Genomic DNA, 23,094 nt, shown 5'->3' on the forward strand with positions numbered 1-23,094 from the left:
GAGAAGTGTGTTCAAGGATACAATCCATCCGGATTGCTATTTTGGCACACTTTAAAGTGTCTGGGAACACTGTGATTATCAATACCATTTTTTATGTTCCTCAAGTGCTCCAGTATGCGTATCTTGAGACACCTTTTGGTCTTTCCTATATACAATATCCCGCATTTACATCTCAGAACATAAATCACATAAGTGGTATTACAATTTATCATGTTTTTTTAGGAATACCTCTTTCCCTTTCGCATCTTTTAAGGATTTTCGACCAGATTCTCCATGTTTACACATTTTACACTTAGTACAGGAATAGAAACCCTGCGTTTTTTTACCATCCAGAGAAGCTGTACAATTTGTTCCCCTTGCAGCCGGGCATAGGTTCCCTAACTGCAAGCGTCTCTGAGTTTGTAGACTGCAATTTGAAAAAAATATGTACCTATGTTAAAATCATATATAAAAGATTCTACAGCAGTGCTACAAACACTGGAAAGGACGTGCGCACTATTGTTTGTTCTATATATATAGAGAGAGAGAGAGAGAGAGAGAGAGCAGACCCCTGTTTCGCGCCACAAACTTTAAAGTTTCTGTGTCCGGGCTGCCTGGTTTACAAGATCCCCTGTTGGGTGGGGGAAGTAAAGGAAAGTGTGGATAGCAATTGTAAGATGGCGCCCTTTTGTTGACTTTAGTAATTAGATCAACATAGCCTTGTAGTGAATTGTAAAACAAGCAAAATAAAGTCCAAAAATCATATACATTTATTATAAAAGTCTCTTATTCCACACAATACAGGTTGTTTATCCAGACTGTTAAAAGGTTCAATGGTGTGTTATTAATATTTCAGAGTAGCAAACGAATGTTCCCAACGCGTTTCGTCCCTACATGGGACTTCATCAGGGGAAACGACTTTCGTTGGGTAGACTGTGTCTACAATGGGACGATTTTGTTTAGGTTCTTGTGAGAATTCAGAGGTACACTGTCACTTTAAAACGTATCTTTCAATTGAAGTGTCAACGTAGATGCCTCTTATTTGTTTCAGATTGTTAAGCCTTTAAAAGATTAAAGAATTGATTGACAGCTTACTAACTGCTCTGGGGCCCATCTACATTTGGATATAAGTAATTTTACAAGATTCCCCTCAGATGTAGCAGTACACACCCATGATTCTAGGGGTGAGATTTAATAGGATGAGATATTCAGAAAGTGAGAGATTTGGGAAGAAATCTCCAGGTTTTTTTAAAGTGGCAATCATTTACACTGCAAAAGCTGTTTGAATTTGCAGTGTAAATGATTGCCGCTTTAAAAAAACTGGAGATTTCTTCCCAAATCTCTCACTTTCTGAATCTCTCATCCTATTAAATCTCACCCCTGGTGCCAAGTTCACAATCTCTTTTCACAATCTCTCCATATATGGAACTAGACACGCCCTTTGGGTGGAGCATGACACGCCCCCTCAATGTGGCGCTGTGTAAAATTCCACTACCAACTATAATCTCCCTGAAACTAGTTTTCAAAAGTAGGCAAGTAACCTCGCTGCTGTGCATCTTATCTGGTTTTTGTTTGCATATAACCTGCCGCATTCTAAGAAGTTTCAATGTCCACCTTCATTGCTCACCCTTCAGGACAGTTCCACGATTTCTGTTCTCGTCACAATAATTTTATTATCTCCATGAACTCTGCTGTCAATCTGCTATCACATGAGTTATACCTGAGGTGATTGGCTTTCCCTGGCTTTTTTGGGGTGCTGCGCCCCAGGTTCAGACTTAGGCCAGTATTCAATGCCTTAGATTTGCCGTATTTTACAGCGAATCTGGCAATTCGCCGGGGTAACGGCAAATTTTCTCTCATAAAAAACAATTCGCCCTATTCAATGGAGACAATTCGCTGCAAGTGTACAGCGAATATCTGCCAATTCGTCGTGTGCGATTCGCCGGTGGTTTTCAATGGGGTTTTTAGTTAAATTCGCTGAGAGTGTATTCAATGCTGAATTAGAGAACTGCTTTCCCCAGTGATTTTCGCCATTATTCTCCTATTTTGCATTCGGCATCTTTTTTTTTGGTGAACTGTTATGTGTACTTTTTAAATACATGTTTTCTTTTCTTTAATGTAAAAAAATCAGTTTTATTTTCATCTGATGGGTCTTGCTTATTTTCACTCATATGCGGGGGACATTACATAGTTGCCTACCCTCCTGCATTATGCAGGAGACTCCCTGAAATAGTAGTAATCTCCCTCTCTCCCTCATTAGTCTAGCATTCTCCCTCATTTCACCTAGCCCACATTACACTGTTACATTTTTGGGGAAAAAATTTATGAGAGATAGATCCAGTTACATTAAATCATCAGCACCATTTCCCAGCCCATTACCAAGTATAGTAGCTCTTACTAACTGCTTTTGGGCTCATCTACATTTGTATATAAGTCATTTTACAAGATTCCTCTCAGGTGTAGCAGTACACACCCACGCTTCCAGGTGCCACGTTCACAATGTCTTTTCACAATCTCTCCATATATGGAACTAGACACACCCTTTGGGTGGAGCATCACACGCCCTCTCAATGGGGTGCTGTGCAAAATTCTACCACCAACTATAATCTCCCTGAAACTATTTTCCAAAAGTAGGCAAGTATGGGACATGAGCTGACAGACAATTGCAGTCATGACACTACTGCAGTGTAGGTGCCTTGTAATGCAGGCAGGCTCTGGTGGTCTAAGGGAAGGGGAGAGAGCCCGGACACTGGTTATCTGATCAGCAGCGATCCCCCGCACAGCCTGAGGACGTGTACGGCTCCAGCAGCAGCAGACCTCCGGCTCTGGCAGCCCCAGTGCAGTGAAGTCAGCGCTGGGACTGCTGGAGCCGGAGGTCTGCTACTGTTGCTGGACCCGTCCCCGTCCTCAGGCTGTGCGGGGGCTCCTGGCAGCATTAGCGTGCTCCCCCGCCGTGACTCCGCTCAATCCCCTGCAGTGGCAGTGTAGCCGCAACAACAGGGGAGAGAGCCGAGTGCAATTCGCCGCAGAGGGTAATTATCGCCGTCAGGGGCTGAGAGCCCCTGGAGCGTTGAATACAGTGGACGGGCAGCTGCCGGCGAATCTCCCAGCAGGGAGAATCACGGCGAAAGTGCAGCGAATCCTACAAATGTATTATGAGGTTTCTTAGACGCGGTTGGTGCGCTAGTATTTCTTGGCCAATAAATATTAATATTCCAACCTCAATTTGTTGCTCTATATGAAATAGCAGATCTTAATTTTATGGAGTGTGCATTAGGCACCGCATGTCTTTCTTTGTAGAACTACAGGTCCCAGCATGATAGCACCTCATATTATTAGGGTGTGCATTTCAAGACCCACCCCCCCCCCAGATATGATATACAGAAATATTTAGAGGAGTTTGGGGCGTGGCTTAGTGGAGATTTGGGAGGAGGGGTTATGGTCACCGGGGGGCGCGGTCAGGTTGGGTGGAAAAGGTCAAGATATAGGACAAAGGCAATGGAATTACAGAGGCAAATCTGTACATCTGCTCATAACCTGATCATAGGGAGAACATAAAAGTAAAGTGTACATGTCTCTGTTCCAACTCTTTAAGGTTATACTATAGGGGAAATCCAGATGTCTGTTCTTCCTGAAAAAACAGTGCCTTATTGCGTATGTGTGCGCTACTGCCAGGGCCGGCGCCACTACTAGGCAGCTTTAGGCATTTGCCTGGTGGTGCCGGCCACTGAAGGGCGGCACTTGGGAGCAGGCCCCACCCCGCACCCGTGGAGCGACTCGGCAGCCGCAACTCTTCCCCCATGTGCAGCGGTGGAGCCGGGTGACTCGGCGGCCACATCACCCCCCCATGTAGAGATTGATATACAGTAGTAAGAGACAGATGCCTCCTATTTAGCTCCTTCAAAAGACTTGACCTGGCTGGTGAGCTATATGAAACTCGACTCTGCTCAAGCTCCGCTCTATCACCAGTGTACATGTAACAGTGAGTACGGCTGTAACTGCCATCTAACCATAAACAAAATAATATCTGGGCTGTTGGTAGCATGTCATCCGCTAGTGTGTGCCAATACTTACACCTGCACACACTTTATTAAAAAAAAAAATATGCTGATCATAAAACAATAATTTTATTTATAGATTTGGACGAAGATCTCTGGTCACTCTGATCGATAATAAAGGGTACCAGGGGCGTGGAGAGCCCCAATAATGTGTGTGCATTCATGACATAAGTACTGTCCCAATTACAGCAGGACTGTCCTGCTAGATGAACACTGTTCTGCTATCTCACACACCCAACTTGGGCCAATTTCTCAGCCAGTTCCGTCTGCAAATGTTGTTATTGTATGGGGGCCTTTACTCTCCTGGCTGAAGTAATAGAAGTTAGAAATACAATCTACCAAGAGATCAAATGGAGATAACATTAATGCATTTGATATCAAAGTTAAGTCCTATGGGGAGTTGTGGTCGTACTCTCTTCATAGCTTGGCAGAACTTTTTGACCAAATCTTCTGTGAGACTGCACTGGCTTCACTGTGACTGGCAGTGAGTTCCTATTGGAAGTCCGAGCTGCCATTCATTCAAGGCAGTCCCATTGGGAGGTGTTCTCTCCCTCCGGGATGCCTCTGTATGCGCAGATGTGGGGCAGCCCCAAAAACGGGTTTTGCGCATGAGCAGCACTGCGGACGATACTGCGCAGGGGACCGGCGGCTGGGATCGGGATTCGTTTACAGTGGCAGCAGCAGGGAGCACGGCAGCGGAGGGGGGGGGGCTGTATCGTGGCAGCCCCCCTCCTCCGCAGAGGTAACAGCCGGCGCTGATTACATCTGTGAGTATAGTATTTTCCTTCCTACATAAGAAGTTGAACGACTTGGTTGGCTGAACGTTTCTGCCCCCAAAACGCCTGTTCAAAATTTCTACGCCATTAAGCAGCAAGAATTTTTCATGATTCCCCCCCCCAAAAAAATCGACTTGTTCAAACGTTACCATCGCTGTGGGCATAGTGGGAGAATAGAATGGTGGGCTGAGCAGAGCAGGGTACATGCCCAAAGCATGGCAAGCGCACACACTACAGGAATACATTTGTTCATATCGACCTAGACATACTATTAAAACTCACGTTGACATTTTCGTTGCGTCGATCATTTGACCATAACCTAATGCATGTCAAACTCAAATCTCTCCCACAATATCCCCCCCCCCCCCAACATTCCACCTAAATTCTATATTTAGCTCCTGAATAAGGTGTGTGGGGGCCCCCTGAGTAACCAACTAGTAAGGGCCCTCAAAAATACCAACTGTGCTTCAAGTGCCTCCTCCCCTCTGAGGTTAACTTATCTCAACTGCTGGTTCTAGGCCTTGCAGCAGCACACCCTGTCCTTGGCTCTAGAGTCTGCCCTGTTCCTCCCTTCTGTGTCCATTGAGGTCAACACGCAACGTAATAACAATGTCTTGGCACCTCTGCCTGCCCGTTGACGTCAGCTGCCAATCGCTGATGACAGAGCTTCTGTTATTGGTTGCTATTTTTAGCATCATTATCATTATTTCTATTATCATCACTCATGAGCGAAGAGGGGACATTTTTATGGAGCCTACATACAGGTATGATTTGATATGCGAGGCTTGGCCCATTGTCACTCCTTGCCATGATATAGTACTACAGCGATGCAGCAGGAAGTATTTACCTGGAAGCATTTACAATATTTAAAAAATGTTGTACGACTAGTTTGAATGAGTAACGTTGCAGGGCAACCCTGCTGGCTTGCAAACAACATGCAAACTAATCGGAGCATGCCTTTAGGTAACGTGAGCAAGCAGGTGTTCTCATAAGTGATTTTCTAAGAATACATTTGCATGGAAAGCCTGGATGTGGAGTATTAGAGCGCTCAGACCCTGCCGCTCCCGGCACAGAGGTGGAGGCCCGGCAGAGGAGGTTGCGCACGAGTCTCCTCCTCTCTTAAGTTGCCCCTGCGCATGAACACATGTAATAAAGGGATGAAACGCGTACAAGCCAGGTTTCCAGTTGCAACCAGAAAGCACAAACTGAAAGCGTTGGGGTAAATTGACTATAGGTCAGTATTTATTTTTTAATACATTTGTTGACTTTAAACTGATCTCAATTGATGTTGTCTTTCAGGGACTAAAATGCACATTTACTAACATGATTTATTTAACAGCGATTTTTCAATGTTAGTAAATGAGCATTTTAGTCCCTGAACTTTTGATTTTTATAAAAATCTAAATAGAAAATTACCCTTTAGTAAATTTACCCTATAGGTGAGATTTCTGTGATGCGCCACGCTCTGTTTGGCCAGCACGTGTGCCACATTTGCGCAGAGTGCGGGCGAAATGGAAAAACGTGCGGTGCAGCAGTTACTGATGGACATCGCAATGCTGGCGTTAACACTATCCTACCTACAGGGGTATATACGGATTCGGTATGAAATCCCGGCGGTCAAAATCCCAACAGGGTCAAAATCCCAACAGGGTCAAAATACCGACAAGGACAAAATACCGACATTTAAAATCCCGACAAGGTGAAAACACCGATACATAGAAAGAACAGGTGAAAAAGTCAACATGAGTTTTGGTCGACAGGTCGCAAGGTCGACATGGTTTTTTTCACAGTTTTTTTTTACCCAATGTCGACACAGTTGGAAGTGAACCGCAGCCGCTCGCTGCGCTTGGCACACTATTTTATTCTCCCACCACTCCCTAGTGGATGGTAGGGCATGAAATACCGCCTGTCGGCACGTCGGGTCAAAAATTAGTTAAAAAACCTATGTCGACCAAATGTCATGTTGACTGTTTCACCAGTACATTCTATATGTCGTTTTTTTTACCTTGTTGGGATTTTAAATATCAGGATTTTGTCCTTGTCGGGATTTTGACTGTATCCCGAAATATACACCTCAGCTCACACTGTGCGGCAAAAGGCTGAAATCCTCAGTCTGGCTCAGAGTATCACTGACTCAAACCAATAAACTCATATTAATCCTGTCATGTGATTTGTAGTGCACGCAAGCATCCTAATTATGCTGTACAGCCACTTCATAGCTGCTGACTACAAGTACAGTTATTACATTCATCAGTGCCAATTACTGTAACAGGTAACATTCTCCGTCAACAATATCCTTGGATAATTTGTCTAAACAAACAATGTAATAAACCATCACACCAATACGTTATATATAGTGTGTCAGCAGTTTGTCTCTTTATTCCTGGTAAATCATGTCGACACGAGTTTTTCACGTTTTTTTTCTTCTGAACCTACAGGTGGTATTTCATGCCCTACCATCCACTATGGCATGGTGGGAGAACATAATAGTGTGCTGAGGGCAGTGAGCCATGCGAGGGGTACACTTAAGGTGCCCACACACTAGAAAGACTGGACAACACATTTCAGGCAAGCGCACATCTTTACCAAAGATTTTTCTTGAGATCCCGTGTGCGTTTCTATGGATCTTTTGTTAAATCTTCTGATCTTTCTTTCCGATTATCGGAAAACATCGGACGATATATCGGCCGATTTATCGGAAATCGGCCAAAAAATCGTTCTAGTGTGTGGGCACCTTTAGTCAGTGTCAACTATGTCAACATTTCAGACAAAAACATGAAAGGGGGAGGAGGTACAGATTACCTCCAGGCCCCCTGCTGAGGGTAACCATGTCCCCTTTTGCAGCACGCACAGGAGATTTTTCAGGAATTTTGTTCTGGGAGGGGCTTATCCAGAGCTCCTGGTTTTAGCCACACCCACTGTTAAGTGGATTGCTCTCTGGGTGGGTGGTTGTATGTAAGTGTCAGTACATGGTGACATGAGTACAGTGTTGGAACTGTGAATTGTATTCACAAAGGTTAGGATAGGCGTGCTGCCTATGGAATGACCTATCACATACACTTACGGCACGCCTAGGAACGGTTGTTGTACACACCGAAGGAATTGATTCAAAGTACTGTAAATGTAACACATACAGATGGGCAGGCAGTGGCGTATCTATAATGTAACATACATAGGCAGTGGCGTATCTATAATGTAACATACATAGGCAGTGGCGTATCTATAATGTAACATACATAGGCAGTGGCGTATCTATAATGTAACATACATAGGCAGTGGCGTATCTATAATGTAGGCAGGGTGAGCTCCTGCGTTGAGGAGGAACCGTAATACACACACACTGCACCCACTGCATTTACGTACCTGCCCATCCAGCCACCACATTCTGCAGTAGACTTTGGCGCATACTTGCCTACTCTCCTGGGATGGACAGGAGGCTCCCAAAAATCAGATGACCCTCCTGGAAGGGGATGCAGTTAAAATCCCGGCGTTCGGAATCCCGACCGCCGAAATCCCGACCGCCGAAATCCCGACACTTTCTCCCTCCGTGGGTGTCCACGACACCCCTGGAGGGAGAATAAATTAGCGTGCCGAGCGTAGCGAGGCACCGGGCCCGCTGCGTGGCGAGCGCAGCGGGCCCGCTGCGTGGCGAGCGCAGCGGGCCCGCTGCGTGGCGAGCGCAGCGAGCCCGCAAGGGGGGGTGATCCACGTCCCCCCCTTGTCGGGATTTCGGCGGTCCGGATTTTGAACGCCGGGATTTCATACTGAATCCCCTGGAAGAGGGGTAAAGGAGAAATCTGGAGACCTCGCCAATCACCGTTTTTCACGAGTAAATTGGGCAGTCCGGGTCAGAGCAGTGGGCCCAGGGTACTTAGGAGAAGAAGGGGCCCATAAGGACTAAATAAACACACAAACATAGCATACAATCCTCCCAACACACACACAACATACAAAAACACAATGCATATATACATCACACTATGGGCCTCATTCAGACCTGTTTTCTAGGTTGCATATTCTCGCAGCCTAGCAAACAGGTCAGCTCCACCTGCAGCCAGTGGCGTAACAATAGCTCCACAGACCCGTGGTCGCTTGGAGGCGCTAGGTAAGTTTGGGCACCACGGGGTCTGCGGAAGCTATTATTAATGGTAGAGACTAGAGGGTGGTGCTGAATACTGGGCGCTCCCCTTTGTTTTGAAAAAAAAAAAAAACCTTATATATTGAGTCTTAAATAGAGCGCCCAGTATTCAGCACCACCCTCTAGTCTCTATCATTGTTTATTTTGGGGCTCTTTTTGGGAGAGCTCTTACGGTGCAGATCAGGCTGATCCTCCACAATAAGCGCCACGTTACTCTACTGCCAATATATCCATAGTGCTATTATTAATGGGGCCGCCGAATCTCTGCAGTCTGAGTCCCGGTGCTCCTCCTGTTAGAATGTAATTTGTAAAATGGCTGCCCCCTTCACAGCCGACAGTTATTAAGGATGCTGGAGGAGGTGGAGACCTCCTCTTGCATCCTTAATCATAGTTGCCTACCCTCCTGCATGAGACTCCCTGAAATAGCAGCAATCTCCCTCTCTCCCTCATTAGTCTAGCAATCTCCCTCATGTCACTTAGCCCACATTACACGGTTACATTTTTTGGGAAAAAAGGAATGAGAGATAGATACATTTACATTGAATCATCAGCACCATTTCCCAGCATTTTACCAAGTATAGTATATCTTACTAACTGCTTTGGGGATCATCTACATTTGGATATGTCTTTTTAAAAGATTCCTCTCAGATGTAGCGGAACACACCCACACTTCTAGGTGCCTGGTTCACAATCTATTTTTACAATCTCTCCATATATGGAACACGCCCTTTGGGTGGAGCATGACACACCCCCCAATGGGGCGCTGTGCTGAATTCTACTACCGACTATAAGATCTCCCTGAAACTAGTTTTCAAAAGTAGGCAAGTATGTCCTAAATTATGGTCTGCTGTAAGGCGGTGGCCATTTTGTATATGACATTCTAACAAGAGGAGCAGGAGTGCCGGGATTGACAGCAGGCCCAGGAAGCCGGGACCGCAACGGATCGTCAGCACGGCGGAAGATGCGGTGGGGGGGGGGGGGGGTGTGTGTGGAAGTGGGGGGTGCAAACATTTTAGTTATGCCACTGCCCGCAGCCCTCCACACACAGGCATAGACCCACCTGCATTCCCAGGAGAAGGCCCAGCATTATCATGGGGGATGCCCATAAAACACCCGAGCATATACCTGCAGCCATTCCCTGCCAGGAAGCACCTCTGCAGTTACTGTTCAGTCTGACTGCAGCTAGTTAAGATACACTTCTGAAGCTCTCCAGAGTCCTTAGGGCAGGGGGAACCTTCGGCCCTCCAGCTGTTCTGGAACTACACATCCCAGCATGCCCTGCAACAGTTGTAGCATGGCCACTTATTTAAACTGTAACAAGGCATGCTGGGATGTGTAGTTCCACAACAGCTGGAGGGCCGAAAGGTTCCCCATCCCTGCTTTAGGGAATCTGCACACAGACCCACTGTCCGACATCTGCAAATCATAAAACACTTGAATAAATGACTTACCCTTAATTGGGTTTTTTCTTCATGTCAGATAAACAGATAACAAAAGCTAACACCAAAACCAATGACATAAAACATAAGTACACAATTTAGAAACCTCTGTAGCACAACAGGACAATATGGAATGGAGGGAGTCTCCCGAAAATCGGGTCCCCCCTCCCGGCCCCCGGAAGGGTGGGCAACCCTCCCGGAATCAAGGGGACCACCACTGAGCAGCCCCCCCCCCCCCCCCCCCGATCGCGGCATTTAAATGAAAGGAGGGGGCGGAGCTAAAATGGCACAATCGGGGCTTAATGACATCACCGTTAAGCCCCGCCCCCAAACTCGTAATGAAAGATTCCTCTCCGGGCTTTTCCCGGAGAGGATTTTTTGCAAGTCGGCAACCCTGTCATTAATAGACATTTTTAAACAATTTAGGTTGCAGCCAGTGTTACAGAGAAGCGTGACAGAGAATTATATGCACATTACACACATAGGGATTATGCAAGATTAGGGTTCTTGTTCCTACAGTTGCTAATCGCCACCTATATCTATTCTCGCCACTCCAAAGCAAATAAGTGCAGCTCCACTGTGACTGCAAAACCGCCTTGGTTAATAATTCACCACCCTGCTTCTGCTCCACAAATCTCTGCTGTATGTACACACCGCAAGGAAGCAGAACAGAACAGCAGCAATTCATTTCCTCCTTACGCGTTTCACTTTACTCAGGAGGGCAGACATCACTAGTTGAACTTTGAGGGCGATTCAGACTCACTTGGTGCATGCCAAATCTGCTACCCCGTTCGATTGTTGATGTTTGCACATGCTCAAACCCTGGGAGCTAGGCAGCGACTCAGGCCCCTTTGTCCTGAAAGGCACCAATCAGCATCTGTGGCTTTATTTTCCAGTGTCTCCTAGTAGGGGGGGAACCATTGAAATGTAAATGTTATGAAGCAAACTCTATATCCCAGGGTTCCCGGTTCTCTATAGAATTCTATGGAGGAGATTTATCACAGTGTAGATGTACAAATCAATCCACCTTTGTCATATCATAGACTGGGAATAATAAATGACCGGTGTGAATTGTTTGATACGCTCTCTCCAGGTTCAATAGATCACCTGCACAATCATTTAAATGGAGTAAATGCTCCCTCTAGTGGTGCCTGCTTGTTATAGCATAAACTGACCCATATAGTCTAGAGCTGAGAATTTTTGAGCAAGTGCATACGCCGGGTGTGCGCGACCAAGGCGCATGCCCCCAAGACTGTGGGCTGAGGGAATGGGGCAGCGGCAGATAGCCACACCCATGGGAACGCAGAGTGTTCATGGTATTCGGCAGGCGTATCGTCTGGGGGACTCGCAAGGCTGCAAATGATAGAATTAGCTGCCTTGCGAGTAAACCAGAATAAGGGCCATAATCTGTTCTCTCAGCAGTGGTGCCCTCTAGTGGCGAATAGATCTTTATTAACCCCTTGGTGTCAGAGTAAGTATTTTTTTTACGAAGTGACTGGGGATCCGTAAGCTTGATTGATTTATTGTCAGTTAATCATATAGCGCACACATATTCCGCAGCGCTGTACAGAGAATAGTTGAACACTCACATCAGACCCTGCCCCAGTGGAGCTTACAATCTATATTCCCTACCGCATTTATTTTTTACATGTATGTGAGATGGCTCAACAGTAAAGGTGCATATTTCTCAAAGTTTGGATAGAGATAAAGTAGCAGCCAATCAGCTCCCAACTGTCATTTTTCGAACACTTCTCAAGCTTCAAAAGTGATAAACAGCCAGCCAATCAGCTCGCAACTGCCATGCTACAGGTTGGGTGTGCATACACATACGCTAGCATGTAGCTGCACGGGAGAGAAATCAGTTCATGGTCTCCACCACAGTCTGTAAAATGTAAGGTGGTAACTGATTGGCTTGTACTTAATCTCTTAAGACAAGTCTGACCAAATTCCCCTTGAGCTGTCTGGGCAGCTCCCCGGGAGGCTCACTTACGATTTGGCACTTGACATGTAATTTTTTACATGCAATTCATCGCATGCAAAACTCCTGGGAAGCTGCAGCAACGTCGGGGAGCAGGAGAGCCGGGCAGCGGTGAGCTGGCCGATAGAGCACTCCCAGCCAATCAGCAGCCTCCCATCTTTTAAAAGTGTTTTTTTTTTATTCTTCTGCTGCTGCTTCCCTCCCACCACCTGCCATTCGACACTGCCCGAGCCCGCCCCTCACCGCTGCCCAACACCCACCACTGTCCATCCCTGCACATAGGTGTGTGCCAGCGGTGCTTCTCCGCTGGCACACACCTACAGATTCAGTGCTAAAAAGCACCCATGATGTGTAGCTGAAGGGTCCGCACATCGGCCCAAATCGTACTAGTGTATGGGGGCCATTTTCACATTGTACCCTTGTTTCCCCCTATCGGCTCCCAACCAAATAGGTGTGGTATACCGCGCCGACAGTCAAGATTCCAACAGTCATTAGTCCCATGTCGGAATCCCGGCTTCAGGGACTCACGACAGTGGAGCAAGCAGCACGAATCCCCTTGTAGGTTCTCTGCGCTTGCCACACTGTGGGCTCGATACCTATGCTATTCTCACTCTATGGGGGTTTTGGACCCCCATGAGGGAGAATAGGCCCTGACTGGCTTTTAACAGTCAACATTCCAACGTCGGTGTGATGACTGTCGGACTCCAGACTGCCATAAGGTCATCTGGCAACCCAACCAAATGTGGTGACATTCTATATGTAAGATTAGTCTAAAAACTGTTTACAGGAACCAGTTCAACAACCACTGTTGACGGGCTCACATGCCTGACTATGAAGACTGCTAGGGTTGGGCGCAGTGAGGCGAATACAGGTAGCACGCAGTGGAGAACTTAAGAGACCACTAGGTCACCACAGACATTTTCATCATGCCGACATATCCTTTGGGTAGACTTGGTGGTTGCCAACGCGATAACTCAAGTCATACCACACCGCTTCCGCCAACATGTCAAGTCTAGACTTCCGGCAATGGGAACCCTACTGTAAGTAGACCATTTATTAATAAGAGAGACAGAAATAAACCTTTACTACAGTTTATTAACAACATTAAATAAATGCAAAGGCTAAAACGTAAACAATGATTTCACAGGTTGCTGCGCTCCAAATAAAAAGTATCTTTGATAAGAAAAAAAAATTGTCCCGAACATAATTTTGGTAAAGATACAGTACAATGAGTCTGCCGGCCGCCGATCTCAATGTCTTCTAAAGATCGAATCCTCATCGCATAAAACTCTTCTATTTGCAGTTCTGTGATTGGCTCCTTATAATAGTCTCAAAAACAAAGCGTTTGCAGGCGTCGTTGCAGTACAACGGACACGGAAAAATAACTTAGTCTTGTATATGCCGTATTCACAATTCCAAAGGGCTTCAGCAAATCTCCAGATTAAATGTACATTCGTATAAAACAATCCTGAGGGAAATGGTTTTAAAAAATATATATATCTCTAAGCACAACTTCCATGTGCAAGACTGAGTTAAAAAAAGCATTGAAGACTACGGCCAATCAGTCCTTGGCTGCCGACTGCATGATCTCTGCCGCGTTGGCGCCCAGCACAGCGTCCAGCGGCGCCCGTTTCTTGGCGATATTGCGCCCCGTGGAGATGAGGTCGGCATATCCGCGTTGGTGGGAGAAGGCGTAAGCAGAGCGTCTCTTCGATGCGCCGCGTCTTATCGCGCTGGCCCGTGGTTTCCACTGAGCTTCTTCCGTTTTGAACTTCTTCACGTTCTTTAGAATCTTAAAAAGAAGAGCGATGGGTTATATTTGGAATCCCTTGGCCTGGCTTACACCTTTGTTTCCCCTGGGTCTTTTTACTTCCTACCAACTTCCCCAAAACCTCCCTAACCATGCAAAGTACTAAAGTTCTAAAAGGCAGGGATGGGGATCTTTAGCCCTCCATATGTTGTTCAACTACACATCCCAGCATGCCCTGCAACAATTTTTTGCATGCCTAAATAGCAAAACTGTAGCAGGGCATGCTGGGATGTGTAGTTTAACAGTTTGTCATATAAATTCAAATAAAAAAGGTGTATATAAAAAAAAAAATAAAAAAAAAAAGATTGTATTTCCGGTACTTGTTTCCTAGCACGGCCACACCGATTCTAATCGGGGGCATCGCAGGTAAAAAAAAAAAAAAAATCGGTCGCATCGCATGCATGCTAAAAAATCGCATGCGATGGTCCCGATGCGATGCCCCCGATTTCCCATAGGGAACAATGTTAAATGGCTCAATTTACCCAAATGAACAGGGAACAATGTTAAATGGTCCAGAAACCCCCCAAAACACCCCAGAACAGTGAAATGGCCCCCCAAAATTAGTTAACGCCACCCCACGATCAACGTGAACCTGAAGCGTGGTGAGCGCAGCGAGCCCGCGAGGGGCGGCGGTACGCGTCCTCCGACCTTTTCATACCCCCACTATCCACGTCGGCGTGGAGTTGAGAATAGAATAGTGTGGCGAGCGCAGCGAGCCCGAAGCGTGGCGAGCCCCGCGAGGGGACGCGGATACATTCACAGTTATACGCGTCCCCTCGCGGGCTTCACAGGTGTCCGTGGCGACGCGGACACCTGTGAAGCCCGCGAGGGGACGCGTTTACCTGTTAAGGTATCCGCGTCCCCTCGCCACGCTTCGGGCTCGGTAGCTCGCTGCGCTCGCCACACTATTCTATTCTCAACTCCACGGGGGTATGAAAAGGTCGGAGGACGCGTACCGCTGCGCTCGCCACGCTTCGGGTTCGCGTTGATCGTGGGGTGGCGTTAACTAATTTTGGGGGGCCATTTCACTGTTCAGGGGTGTTTTGGGGGGTTTCTGGACCATTTTACATTGTTCCCTGTTGGTTTGGGTAAATTGAGCCATTTAACATTGTTCCCTATGGGAAATCGGGGGCATCGCGTCGGGACCATTTAATGCTTGTTTAGCCGCATGCGACGCGATTTTTTAACTTTTCAATGCATTTCAATGGGAAATCGGGTCCATCGCGTCGGGGGCCATCGCATACCACTATTAAGGGCACAAGATCAATGCGATTGTGGCCGTGCTAGGAAACAAGTACCGTATTTCCTATATAAAATGTAAACATTACAGGTCATTATGATGAATAAAAATATTTGCTTGGAAATTTTCAAGTCTATTTTGACAAATTCACTCTGCACTCAAAGGGTTAAAAACATTCATTAACTAAGACGCAAATATGTTAAGCCAACCTGTGGTTCTTCATCTCTTATCGGCGGACGTGGTAGGATGGGACTTTACGTTTGCCACTTGGCTAGTCTGGCCTTGCAGCAACACTCACCTCACTATCACATCACTCATTTCCTGATATGCTCTGTGCTGCTGTGAAACTGCTCCTTTCACTATAAAATTTTCAGTCCCACACGTTCCGCAGCGCTGTACAGATAATATTTGCCCAGTCACATCAGTCCCTGCCCAAGTGGAGCTTACAATCTATTCCCTACCACATGTACAGGCACACACAGATATTCTAGGGTTGCTTTTGTTGCGAACCAATTACCCTACCAGTATATTTTTAGATTGTGGGAGGAAATTGGAGTATCCGGAGGAAACCCACACAGACACGGGGAGAATACACAAACTCCACACATTTAGAGCAATGGTGGGGATGGAACCCATGACCTCAGTACTGTGAGGCAGTAATGCTAACCATTACACCATCCGTACTGCCCCGTATATATAACACATGGTGGGAATAGAACCCATGACCTCAGTGCTGTGAGGCAGTAATGCTAACCATTACACCATCCGTACTGCCCCGTATATATAACACATGGTGGGGATAGAACCCATGACCTCAGTGCTGTGAGGCAGTAATGTAACCATTACACCGTCCATACTGCTTTTATATATAACACATGGTGGGGATAGAACCCATGACCTCAGTACTGTGAGGCAGTAATGCTAACCATTACACCATCCGTACTGCCCCGTATATATAACACATGGTGGGAATAGAACCCATGACCTCAGTGCTGTGAGGCAGTAATGCTAACCATTACACCATCCATACTGCAACGTATATATAACACATGGTGGGGATAGAACCCATGACCTCAGTGCTGTGAGGCAGTAATGCTAACCATTACACCATCCGTACTGCCCCGTATATATAACACATGGTGGGGATAGAACCCATGACCTCAGTGCGGTGAGGCAGTAATACTAACCATTACACCGTCCATACTGCCCGTATATATAACACATGGTGGGGATAGAACCCATGACCTCAGTGCTGTGAGGCAGTAATGTAACCATTACACCATCAGTACTGCCCCGTATATATAACACATGGTGGGGATAGAACCCATGACCTCAGCGCTGTGAGGCAGTAATGCTAACCATTACACCGTCCGTACTGCCCCGTATATATAACACATGGTGGGGATAGAACCCATGACCTCAGCGCTGTGAGGCAGTAATGTAACCATTACACCATCCGTACTGCCCCGTATATATAACACATGGTGGGGATAGAACACATGGTGGGGATAGAACCCATGACCTCAGCGCTGTGAGGCAGTAATGCTAACCATTACACCATCCGTACTGCCCCATATATATATAACACATGGTGGGAATAGAACCCATGACCTCAGCGCTGTGAGGCAGTGATGTAACCATTACACCATCCGTACTGCCCTGTATATATAACACATGGTGGGAATAGAACCCATGACCTCAGCGCTGTGAGGCAGTGATGTAACCATTACACCATCCGTACTGCCCTGTATATATAACACATGGTGGGAATGGAACCCATGACCTCAGTGCTGTGAGGCAGTAATGCTAACCACTACATCACCTGTGGATCTGCATGTGTTGACCATGTGATGACTACCGCACACGCTCTTCACCTCATTATTACGGTTATTTTATTGTATGAATATATTGGGCACTTACTTTCTCGCTCTCAGACGGCTGCATCATCTTGGCAAGGAACCTTAGGGCAACAACAGGCAGCAAACAGATGGCGACCGTAAGGACGATGGTGAGCCAGAGATACGGCTGCCGTAGAGCATTGGGAGCCGCCCCTGAAATGTCAGAACAAGAGCAACACGCCGTCATCAACAATGACTAAAACCATACAATAAGGGGTACATTTACTAAAGCTTCTAAATACGAGAAGAGGGGGCGTGGCCCATAGCAACCAGATTCTGTCTTTCATTTTCTAGTAGAGATGTGAAGGTTCGGATTTACCTAGATCTTAAAGCGGGATCTCATTGGCTATCAGTCGAATGTTTTAAATAGCCAATAAGAAAAAGTCCATAAATCTGAACGAATTTGTCGATAAGAACCCAGTAAATGTGATCATGCACATCTCTATTTTTTTGAGGATGCAATAGATCTAACAGACACCCCCTGATTGGTTGCTATGGGCAACATTACATTACGTTTTAAAAGCTTTCGTAAATTTACCCCCCAAGAGACTAATCCACTCTGGCCAGCATCCTGATAAGTATAGGACTACAATTTAGGTTGTATGGTAATCCACTTAGAATAATAATAATAATAATACAAACTACAATTGATTTATAAAGGCTCCACCAGTGGTTGGCAGCGCCATACAGAGGGCACACAGGGTACCACAGAACTAAACATTACAGAAAAACTAAAGCAGATCACAGGTAAGAATTTGCAGCACAATTCTCAGTACACAATACAGGGGAGATGTAAGGAAGCGGAGGAGGTGTCCGCGTACTACCCAGGGCGGCTGCCGTTGGCAGAGATGAGCGAATACGAGTGAGAAGAGAAGCGTGTATAGGAGGTCGCTGAGTAGAAGAGAAATGTAATTGTGCAAGCGGAGAGGGCTGTGCGACGGGAGGGATTCATACTGTACATGTATTCAGGTACCTGGTACAAGAGAGGGCTCTTTACCTGTGAATATGAACTTGGATGGGAAAAGAACATGAATCCCAGCACTGTGGAGGTCAAACATTATCCCAAAGTAGATGGCGATGCTTCCGAAGACGGAAAACGCATTCACGAACGTCCAGTACGACGTGTCCAGCCCAATCTGTCCACAATAAAAAAACAACACAATCTTGAGTACAAAAGTAAAGAACATACTGAAACATAAAACAGGACACACAGGGGGGTATTCAATCTCCTGCCGCTGTTCCCGACGGGGGAAAATAGCTGCGGGGCCCTATTATACGCTGTCTTCATGACAGCATTGAACAGGGATCTCGGCAGAATGGGCCCGACTGCTCTTCTGCTGAGAATGGCCATGGAGCTCCCGGGTGCAGCTCAACGATCCAAGGCCGAATCTTGCGGCCACACCCCCTTTTTGGTGTCCGGTAGGCGGGACATTGCATCTAGCCTGCCGAGAATGGGACAGGGTCACGGCTGTCCGGCCAGCCTGAATGTCCCCCAAAATGAGAAGCGCCGCTCTCTAATTAATGAATATTAACCCTTTGAGTACCAAGATCTGTGAGATGTGCAAAATATCCGCTAAAAATGCCAGTGTCACTCACACTTGTTAATGTTGTGTAAAAAAAGATTATATTTCCATAAATAAGGTAACATTACAGGCCATGTCGATGAATATAAATGTTTGCTTGGTAATTTTCACACCTATTTTGACAAATTCAGTTAACAATCAAAGGGATAATACCAAACAATTTAGTTCCAGGATATAATTCCGGCCACAACAGCTATCTGTGACAATACAACATATGTGAGCAATGACCGGAGATCTGCAGATTTGGGATGCTCTCAGTGGCCTACTTCCAGTTTAGAGTCTTACCTGGAAATTGACAGTTATGATCAGCGCAGTGGCCGTCGTGACCGCGAAAGACTGGTAATCAGACGGTGCCTCTCCGTCCTGCCCCATTGTTAACAAGAACGCTCCGTACGGTATGAAGAAGACCACCAGTGATGTCACTATGCCGTGAAACAAGCTCAGGAAAAACTTTTTGTAGTTGAAGAGTAGATCTTTCTGCCCGGGAATGTACAACCGCGGGAAGCGCAGACTCAGCTTGTCACTGACATCCTGGAGCAAAGAAATGCCGGTAAAGTATTACATCGCAACAATAAAATCCCTTGCCTAGAAGACGCTCTATGTTGTGGGAACTCATGGATTTTACCAAGCTGCAAATCCTATTACACCTGGGGTTAAGCAGTCATGTACTATATCCAAGAATGTTTGCAAAATTTAGTTTGCCAGTAAAATAGAACCAACATAAGATATCGAACATCGACATTCACATTATGTCGATATATGGCATTTTTTAAATACAAATAACATACCTATCACACATAATGTGTGTCAGAAGTATTTTCTTTTAATTATTTTATAAATTTGTAAAATAGTTTGGGAGGCACCGGTAAGAGTGCCTCCCAAACAAGTGTATAAAGGAATAAGAGGATGAAGCACTGAGGGGGCGGGGCAAAGTCATGGGCTAAAAAAGCCCATTAAAATATATGGTTATTGTGGCACTTGTATGAGTGCTTCATTGACAGGGGCTGCTGCGGGGGTGGCAGCGGTGACCGCAGTGGGCGTAGGCGGCTGGGGGGGGGGGGGGGTGTCCGTGGTGAGTGGCTATGCCTCTCTGGTCACTGGTGCTCCCCCAAAAAACACATTTTTTCATGAACACACACAAATAGGGTTCCTTTCAGGGGATTTTGTTTCCCCAATAAACCCAAGCTGGCTTTTCAATTAGCAATTGGACAGCCACAGGCGAATCCACCAGCCACATGAAACTATTGTGGCTAATTGAATGCCGCCATAAGTGTGTAGAACGTGAAACAAATTTGAAGCAATTTACACCGTGTCTGACATTTTCGTTATATACAATATATAGCTTATGGTGCGCTACAGAGGACTTTTGCTCTCGAGCCATCGATATACGTGCACTACTTGCGATCACACAAGCATGACGTACCTGATCCAACAAACCAACGAGGAGAACAGGTAGACTGGTGTACAGGACGTTGTACAGTGCGATGAACCAGTCTTCATACACAGTCTAAAAGACAAAGGTCAAGACAAATAAAGTTGTTAAAAATTATACTTTGTAATAGGAATCAAATAGATACATATAAAACCCCTACCCTCCTGTCTGGTCACTAGAGTGCTCGCCAGGATGTATTTGGAGTCTTGGCTTATATGTATCTGTGCCAACACGCTGTAGGGTGCCCCCTTATTTGGGCTCACCCAATACTCAACGTTCCTTTGTGACATTACTGGTTTGAACGGTTTGTATTGTTGTTTCAGCAATCATCATCATCATCATCATTTATTATTCCACACCTAGTGACAGGGTCTTCAGAGATGCCTGGGCAGCTCTGCAGTAGCCCCCTGGCGCACTTTTAAATGCCCAACAGACGGGATCCTGAATGACAGGGGCTATTCTCCCTTGTGGTGGTCCACGATCCCCATAGATGGAGAATAAAACCTGTGGTGATCAAAGCAAGCCACCAAGCTTCTTCGCGCTCACCCCCTGTCAGAGCACCAGCAGTTGGGATTCCGAGGTCAGTATAGTGACCGTTGGAATTCCGACTGCTGGCCCGGCATACCTGAACATGTATGGTGGGTACGTCACACCATGCAATTCAATAGGAGATATCAAGCTTTCTTAAGGGTGGAAAAGTGGGGAAGTTGTCCATAGCTTCTTCCCCACTTGTCCTTGTCCATGTCTCAGCCAAGTACACCGTCTATAAAAACAATAGGTGATAGCAGATTGGTTGTATGGGCAACTTAAGAAGGCTTAATACAACTTCCCTTAAGCAACATAACTTGTTAATGGCACTGAACTTACCTGGGCAGAAAATCCATTGAAGAACGAGTACCAGAAGTGAACTAACGTAAACGCAAAGTTTTTGTAGAAGAAAAAGCCTAGAAACTTGCACATGCGGATGTACGACCAGCGACCATGAACCAGAATTAGTCTTTGGAGGAACCGGAACTGAGCAAAGGAGTAGTCGCTGGACATGACTGCTTGCATCCCTTCTTGGCCACTTATACCGACACCTATATGGGCAGCTGCAAGGAGAAAGACAGATTTGACTAGTAAACAGATATCATAGAATAGCGTTTGAGGGAACATATGTAGGACATTTTAATTTAGAATATCTTCCGACAACGGTCATCTACATAATCTTCTACGTCATCTATATAATCTTTATTACTGTGGTGCAAATCATTTTGCGTGGAATTAACACTTTCAAATTAGTCCTAAAAAAAGAGAAGTAAATGGTACTTTCCTCTTCCCCATGACATCATTGGCTAAGCCTAATGTTTAGCTGGAACATAAACTGTCCTTAGCCAGGGACATCCTACTCTTCTTCAACCCAACTTACTCTTAATCATATTGACGTCATTGGCACCATCTCCGATAGCTAAAGTGATGGCCTTCTTGTATTTCTTCACCAAGTCAACAACCATGGCCTTCTGTTTCGGAGTCACTCTACAGCAGATGACCGAACTGCACTCGCATGCCAGGTCTACAAAGTTTTTCTGGCGCTGTTCTTTTATGGCGTAGGCTTTCCTCTTCTCCAGCAGGTCCTGCTCCTTCTCCTCTGCCGTCTTGGGGAATTTCAGCTTCAGACGTTTCTTCTTCTTTTTCTTCTTTTCAAGGAGTATTTCATTCTGAATGAATATCGGGAGTACATTTCTAGGTTATTTTTAGGGTTAGGCTGATATATGCAAGAACTAAATTGCGACAATCTGATGTCTAGGTTCATGACTTGTCAAGACTCTGAATAATGACTTTTCATACCACACCCCCATGGATGGACTCGCGCTGTGTACCATTACCGTATGACTCTACTGGACTCTTGACCAATGGCTGTACATCCTACATAGGGTAGACAGCCTCTTTTGGAAGAACTTTATTAATCAATTAAAAAATGAGCTAATAATAATATTCTAATACACACAGCTTGTCCTATTACAGGACCTGGTGACATCACTGACCAATGAGGCATTTTGCCTCATGTTCTGAAAAGTTGAACAGTTTATGCTTCGACGTACCAGCCAGGAACCAGTTATGATTAAGGAGCGTTTTTGGTCCATCTGGAAGTAGGGTTCCGGCGTAGTCCGAGATGCTCCTGAGATACCGGCAGTTTGGTTCCTCTGATTCTCCATCCGTGTCTGTAGTAGGGCACTGGAAAAAAAGAAAAAAAAAACATTAGGCCTAATTGTTAAGAGATCAGGTGACCTGACCACTACTGTGAAATATATGGAGTATTTGAGGAGCATTGTGTGCCCGTAGACCATATTTGGTCACATTTGATGATATTCTACAGTGGACTATTTTGAAATAGATCCCCTTTAATTGCTTAGGCTATGTAAATGACCCTTGGGTCAAGGCGCCTAATTGTAGACAATGAACACATAATACTAAAAATAATGGCATGTGTTAGTGTTGAGATCACATAATTATTGGTCAACATCAATATCCAGTCATAGGGGGAAATTTACTGAGATAGGAGTTCTATTGGGCCACCCATCAGAATTTTTTATTTAGAAACTTCTAGAAGATGATAGATCATGTCTGATTGGTTATCCATAGCAACATCAGTAAGAAAAAAAACACTCATCAAATTTTCCATATAATCTCAAAATTTATGTCGGCATGGACGTTCCGTTGACATGTGATGTGTCAACAGTCCCAATGTCAGCAGCACATTTTAGTGCTAGATTTAAGCTTAGG

At 45.7% G+C, this 23,094-nt stretch overlaps 1 protein-coding gene and 1 long non-coding RNA gene across 4 annotated transcripts in view; one reads left to right on the top strand and one right to left on the bottom strand.

The window, feature by feature from the left end:
* LOC146021976 (uncharacterized) overlaps window positions 1-23,094 on the top strand; it is a 155,674-nt gene that overhangs the window by 69,174 nt on the left and 63,406 nt on the right. The gene's annotated exons all lie outside the window — the stretch shown is intronic.
* The window catches only part of LOC146021933 (phospholipid-transporting ATPase IC-like), a 61,362-nt gene continuing 51,711 nt past the window's right edge, over window positions 13,444-23,094 (bottom strand). Inside the window, exons 21-28 of the mRNA XM_083155241.1 lie at window positions 22,413-22,545; window positions 21,740-22,028; window positions 21,199-21,422; window positions 20,323-20,406; window positions 19,185-19,430; window positions 18,314-18,452; window positions 17,339-17,469; window positions 13,444-14,160 (exon numbers count right to left, since the gene is read on the bottom strand). Coding sequence (XP_083011367.1) covers window positions 13,930-14,160; window positions 17,339-17,469; window positions 18,314-18,452; window positions 19,185-19,430; window positions 20,323-20,406; window positions 21,199-21,422; window positions 21,740-22,028; window positions 22,413-22,545 — 1,477 coding nt within the window. The 3' untranslated portion in view covers window positions 13,444-13,929. The remainder of the gene's footprint in view (window positions 14,161-17,338; window positions 17,470-18,313; window positions 18,453-19,184; window positions 19,431-20,322; window positions 20,407-21,198; window positions 21,423-21,739; window positions 22,029-22,412; window positions 22,546-23,094) is intronic.

Source organism: Crinia signifera, chromosome 1 (assembly GCF_055691185.1).
Source record: "Crinia signifera chromosome 1, ASM5569118v1, whole genome shotgun sequence".
NCBI classification, from domain to species: domain Eukaryota; kingdom Metazoa; phylum Chordata; class Amphibia; order Anura; family Myobatrachidae; genus Crinia; species Crinia signifera.